Here is a 5918-nt window from a genome sequence, read left to right as displayed (position 1 = left end):
GGAGCGTCGCGAGTCTCCTCGCGACCCCCACCACGTGGTTGCTCCGGGAACTGACACGCGTTTAACCCCTGCGACCCCACCCGGATCAAAGGAACACGAGCTGTACACGTCAGAGGTCTGTGTGTTCGTGTCAAAAGTAACACAATACTCAGAAATCACGAGAAAGGTTTTCACAGTAATGGATTTGCTGTAATCCTGGAGTTGAAGCCAGAAGAGTAGAGCTGAGAAATGTTTTCAAAACTATGAGAAAATGTCTGAGAATTACAAACTATTAAAATAATCAGAAAATTTGTCAAAATAATGACTTAGGTGGGGGTAAAGACATGATGGAGCTATGGTGCCAACAGCGGTGGTGTTAGTTCTGTTCCCTGTGGACAGACCTGTGAGTCAGGCGGGGGGGTGGGGGGGTGGATGAAGTCAGTCTGAGTACAATGCCCCTCCATAGATCTGCAGAGGGACCACGTGAAGTGGCTTAAATCTGCTGCTCTGTTGCGACAGTTCAGATTCAATCAGAGCGAGCAGACTGATTGTCAAGAGTTAAACAATGGAAGAGACAGACGTGCTCCATCAGCCTCCAGTCACAAGCAGGATTCCTTTTCTCAGTTGAATTACATCACAGCCCAGTGGCCTCATTTTAAAGAAAAAGCATCAGATGTACAGAGTTACTCAGATGGTTGCTCAAAATAGAGTAAGTGAATTTTACAAAGCCAAGTATTGTACATGTGCTCGTCTTGGACTTCTACAAAGACAATATTCTATTGACTGTTCATTTGCAGAACAGAGGTTCTGGGATAAATTAGGGAGGAGGTACAACTGGTCAACAAAAATCAAGACATGAAGACTTTTTGAACAAGATACAATTTAATCTAAACCACAGATCATAACACTGAATCCCATGAGACATGACACAACAGCATGTGTAAGATTTCTCAATAGAAACATGAAAACAAAAATCACAAAGCAAAGAACGACATCACCCACAATGCTATAGAACATTTACCATCCCTTTGGTGATACTTTGGTGGGTGTTGTTTTACAATAAAGATGATCAGTCTTGGGAAGTCACCCTAAAATAATTAAAAATGAAAGTTCAAACTATTTACAAGATAAGAAAAACTACCAAAGAATAAGTCATGAAATGAACTTGTACATTTGGTTGAGAGAAGATGATAAATGCAGGAAAGCACAAATAAGGCACTTGCATCCAACAGAGAACATTATAGTGGAAAGTAAAAGTCTGCATGAGTCCCATCTAAAAACATTATCCTCTCACAACACGAGGGAGAAAAAAAAAGTGTTCTAAAAGCACAATCATCTAGTGGAACTGCTGTTGAGACCAGTTTAAAATACAAAAAAATCAACAATTTTTACAGCAGCTCAGGGTCAAACGGGCTGCTGAATATTAAAGTGCAAATCTACCACACAAATGTCAAGAAATCACTGATTAGAAAATTGCAGATTTCTGAATAAACCACAGATCACTAAAAAAAACATTTTAATGATCTCTATTAAAACTGCTATCAAATGTCAATCAATATTTCAAACAATGTGCAAGAAAAATGTCTAGCGACAAAAAGCCCTCTTATGAACTGAGCAGGGAGGCGGCCATGTTTTTGACGAGGGTTGACTTGAGCTGAGGGATGAGGCTGATCTTCATCAGCTTGCTGCTTGAATACTTGTTCTTCACGGCCTGAAGGGGACAGAGCATTACTTTAATTTTGTTCTTACCCATAATCACTCAGTCATCCTGCTCACTGTCGTCCAAACTCACCAAGAACTTTGTTTTCCCTTCATTCACCATCACAACATTCTTGGCGATGTGCTGCATGATTGGCTTCAGATGGGCCTCGTCGTACGTCGAGTAGTGTTGCTGTGTGGAGGACTGAAGAAAACAGCCCGATTAAACAAAGTCGCTTAAAGCAGAGAACTACAACCGTTGGTAGCGACTGCTTCACTCCCAGAGAACTCACCCACGGCAGGCCTTCAAGCAGCTGCTGGGAGAGACAAAGGGAGGCAGCGGCGATCTCAGAAGGCTGATAGTGCACCATGTTGTAGTCGATGAGGGTCAGCTCCATCAGATACTTGGCCAGCGTGTGTCTCTCTACGTCAGACTAAGACAAAAACATCAATCCACAAAGACAACTAGACAGATTTACAGATTGCCTCTGGTGAAAGCAAAGCCCTCACTCCCTTTATAAAGCCTGTGCCTGACTTTCCTAATAAGAACAGAATGGTGGTGGTGCTATGCAGGGTCAAATGAGGTCAAATATACACCTTATTGAGATTCTCTCCAGCCAAAAAAAAAAAAAAGAAATCTGAAAATCTGTTGCATGTGTACACCATTTGCAAACTGATAAAAGGGTGAAGAAAAAAAATTCTGGAAAGTGTATTATGTCCGGATTATGTACATTTAACATCTAATGCATCATCCCACATTGCTACTACTCACGGTAATAGCGTTGGATTATATACGTAGTTCCAAGAACAGTATATAAACCAACGCTATTAGGCTGCGTTCAAACTGCAGGTGAATCAGATACCAATCAGATTTCCTTCCACAACCGATTTTTAGGGCTGACCGTCCACACTTTAGCAAGTGACCAAATGCGATCTTGCTCTGTTCAGACTGGGCCACATTGTTGACCAATCTGACAGGTTGCTGTAGCAACAACGTCGGAACGGAGGCATCGTTCAGCGCGTGTAAGGTGTGAGGTCATGTAATTGTGACAGTGGCAGCGACAACAACGACGAACATGGAGGCTGGTTACTTCAGTGTACCGGTGTCTAGTAAAAGCGGAGAAAATCTGACACACCAGACATTGTCGAGTTCTTCCGTTTTACTGCAGTCATGTACTCACTTTGGCCACTTTGGAAGCCCGTCTGAGGAAGTGTAATGGAAGAGGACGCCCAAGCTGAAACTTCAGGCTCCTCAAAACCACCTGTTCCATCTCCAGAATCTGAGACTTTGTAAATGCGTTGTCTGTAATGTAGGCAAAGTCTCCAACCTCTGGGGCATACATCTCCTCATATTTACAGGCCACCAACATCGCCGTAACACCAACAAGCTGCAGCTTTCTTCGAGAAACCGGCTGGACCTGCAGCAAAGCCAGGAAGGGTCACACACAGCTCACAAAAAACAAACAAAAAAACATTCCAGATTGTTCTCACCTGGAGAAATCGGTCCAGGATGGCAACTGTAAGGTACAGAGTCTCCTGTAGCAGCTGGAACCTGGAGTGAACCTGGACCAGCCAGTCAATGAGAAGAGCTCGCATGCGTTCAGTGATTTCATAGCCCTGCATGTAGTTTGCTCGTACAGCCTGTTGCTTCTGTGGGAACAGATGTTGATGAATTCCAAATGAATCCGTAAGAGCCTGAAGGATCAAGGGAATAAACGTACCTCTAGAACGTGCAGATAGCTGTAAATGTCTTTGACATATTGTGAGCAGAGCTGTGGCAGCTCTGCATCCTGCTCATCAACATCTTCCACAGAGAGCAGCACCTCAGAAAAAGCCTGGCACAGCTCCTGCTCCTCCCTCATGGAGACGTCAGCCGGATCCTCCGATACGGGGGGGAGAGGCTCTGAAGCTGCTTGGAACTGGACTACTGGACACACCACCTGAGAACTTAAAGCTTTCTGGGCACAGGATGGGTTGGCCGATGCTTTGGATCGCGTCGTCTGAGGAAGAGACGGGCGGTGTTTCAGTCAGAAAAGGGAATTAAATTCTCAGTATATTCCTATATTCAGATTTTAACTTGTTGACGAGATATTATGAAAGTAAAATATCCAAACAATTAGATTTTGGTGGCTGCAAGTATTCTTTCATCTCTTCAGTTAAAATACTGGGAGCAATTCCTTTTCACACTCCAAATAGGTACATTTGGAGTGTGTGTGTGTGTGTATTTCATATATAATATATATATATATTCCAAATGTACCTTTTTGGAGTAATTTATATATTATATAGATATCTCATGTGATAGTCTCTCTTTAAATGGTAAAACCAGCTGAGATCAGTCATCTTAACTTTGTGAAATATCCATCAGAAACAGCAAGTCTCACCATTGTGTCAGCACAAACATTTCATGTATCCAGACAGAGTGATGACAATAATTTCTGAACTACCAGGAAAAACAAAACCTTTGCTTTTAAGAGTTCATACGTGGAATATTTGTGGTCAGTTACAACAGACCTACACGTAAACAAAGAATAATACTTGTATCCAAGTTTGTTTCAATGCAATTGTCTTTGGATTCCGCAAAAGAGTCACACCATCCACTTGGGAACCAAACCATCACTCCTTACGGTCACCATTAATGATAGGGATGTTGAAACATTTTATCGGAATTAAAATCATCTCAAACATTGAATTCTAGTAATCAAATCAATCAAGGGAATTCAAGTGTGCCACTTCAAGAGATCTACTCCAGTAACTACATTCATCCATCTAAAGTAAAAGCAGCATCAGGACGCAACATGCTTTTATTACTAGATTATGGTAAGAACACAAAGGAAACAACAGCAGCATGAATCTGCCGCAGCCTTCAACGTGATTCCATATTTTGTAACTTGATTCCAGGTTTATCAAGAGATAAAACTCAAAAGCTGTTTAATGCCGTCTTGACTTTACCTTCGGGTGAACTACCGCTGCAGAAACGTTGGTCAGCTCTCCGAACACAGCTCTCCTCTGCCCTGCTGCCGTGCTTTTGGTCATCTTTACTGGGTTTTCTGCAGCTGGGAGCTGTCATAAAGATACAGGGGGAAAAATTTCAGTAGTAGTAAAATAACTTCGGTTCTGGAACACAAAATGACAACAACAACAAAAAAAAACCCAACGAACCGAAAGCCGAGCAGGGAGCAGGACACGTTAGCTAAAGATGCTAGAAAGAGTAGCTAACTACAGTAAGAGAAATGTTTTACTCACCGCAGGACGAATATCAACAGCCGACATCTTCAACGCCAACGAGACCGAACAGTTGCTCGAAAAAAAATAGAAACGATAAAAGATACTGTGACGATTTTTCGACAACAATTGGCTCAATTTACCCACGGCCTCCGCACACGTTTAACACCGACGTACACAGCAGGGACACGGACTGCTTTCAAATAGCGCTCCGATAAATCTGATTGGTTCCAGGTTTGGAAAGTGGCTCCTGATTGGTTGATAATAAACAGTCCATATCAAAAATAGGTCAAAGGCATTTGGAAAACACTAAATTCACAATATAGTATTGTTCACGGTCATGAAAGCATGAAAAAACTTTTTCATAAACTTCTCAGAATTTATAAATTAATAATTTGTTAAATTGTGGGTTCTCTCTTTCATAGAGAGACCAGGTCATACATGGAAAGATACAAAATTCTTTTTTTAGATATACCTGAGTGTCTAATAGCAATTTATAATAATTCATTTATAATCTCTATGAAAATGTAACTAGAACTTACTCATGTTTGCACTAAAAATCTTGCAAGAATTCTGAAATAAAACTGTGGGATATTTTGTGGCTTTACAATATTGGAAAGTTATTTCCCTAATGAGAAAATGTATTGGGGGCTTAAATTACAATGGAAAGGTTTTATTAATGTCACTTGGGGCCACAAATCAAATATGTACCTCATGCAGGACTAAATCTGAAAGTGACTAAAATCTAATTTAAAAAGATCAAGATCCCATGTGCACATAGCCTTGAAAAAGCTGTTTTTCCAAATGTGGCCAGAAATCAGTGTCCTGTAATGTCAACAAAAACTGTATTTCACAAACACTGCTTCCATGCTGGATCCAGTAATTTATGAATAATTAAGTTCCCTACTTGAACCTGCAGTTTCAGCTGGAAGTATCTTCATTCAGTTCTGCATTATTATTTATCACACATCAAGAATTTCATGAAAAAGCCATGAACCCTATGAACTTAAACATTA

General features: G+C 41.1%; 1 protein-coding gene across 1 annotated transcript; it reads right to left on the bottom strand.

The window, feature by feature from the left end:
* Positions 1–862: 862 nt before the first annotated feature.
* Positions 863–5187, bottom strand: ccnb2 (cyclin B2). Its single transcript, XM_068313997.1, has 8 exons — positions 4924–5187; positions 4630–4740; positions 3399–3677; positions 3169–3327; positions 2859–3095; positions 1971–2111; positions 1772–1882; positions 863–1690 (listed from the first exon to the last, which is right to left on the bottom strand). The coding sequence occupies exons 1-8, from the start codon at positions 4948–4950 to the stop codon at positions 1583–1585; spliced, it is 1173 nt and encodes a 390-aa protein (XP_068170098.1). The 5' UTR covers positions 4951–5187; the 3' UTR covers positions 863–1582.
* Positions 5188–5918: the final 731 nt, after the last annotated feature.

Source organism: Antennarius striatus, chromosome 1 (genome assembly GCF_040054535.1).
Source record: "Antennarius striatus isolate MH-2024 chromosome 1, ASM4005453v1, whole genome shotgun sequence".
Taxonomy (NCBI): domain Eukaryota; kingdom Metazoa; phylum Chordata; class Actinopteri; order Lophiiformes; family Antennariidae; genus Antennarius; species Antennarius striatus.
This window is presented reverse-complemented; position numbering and strand designations above follow the sequence as displayed.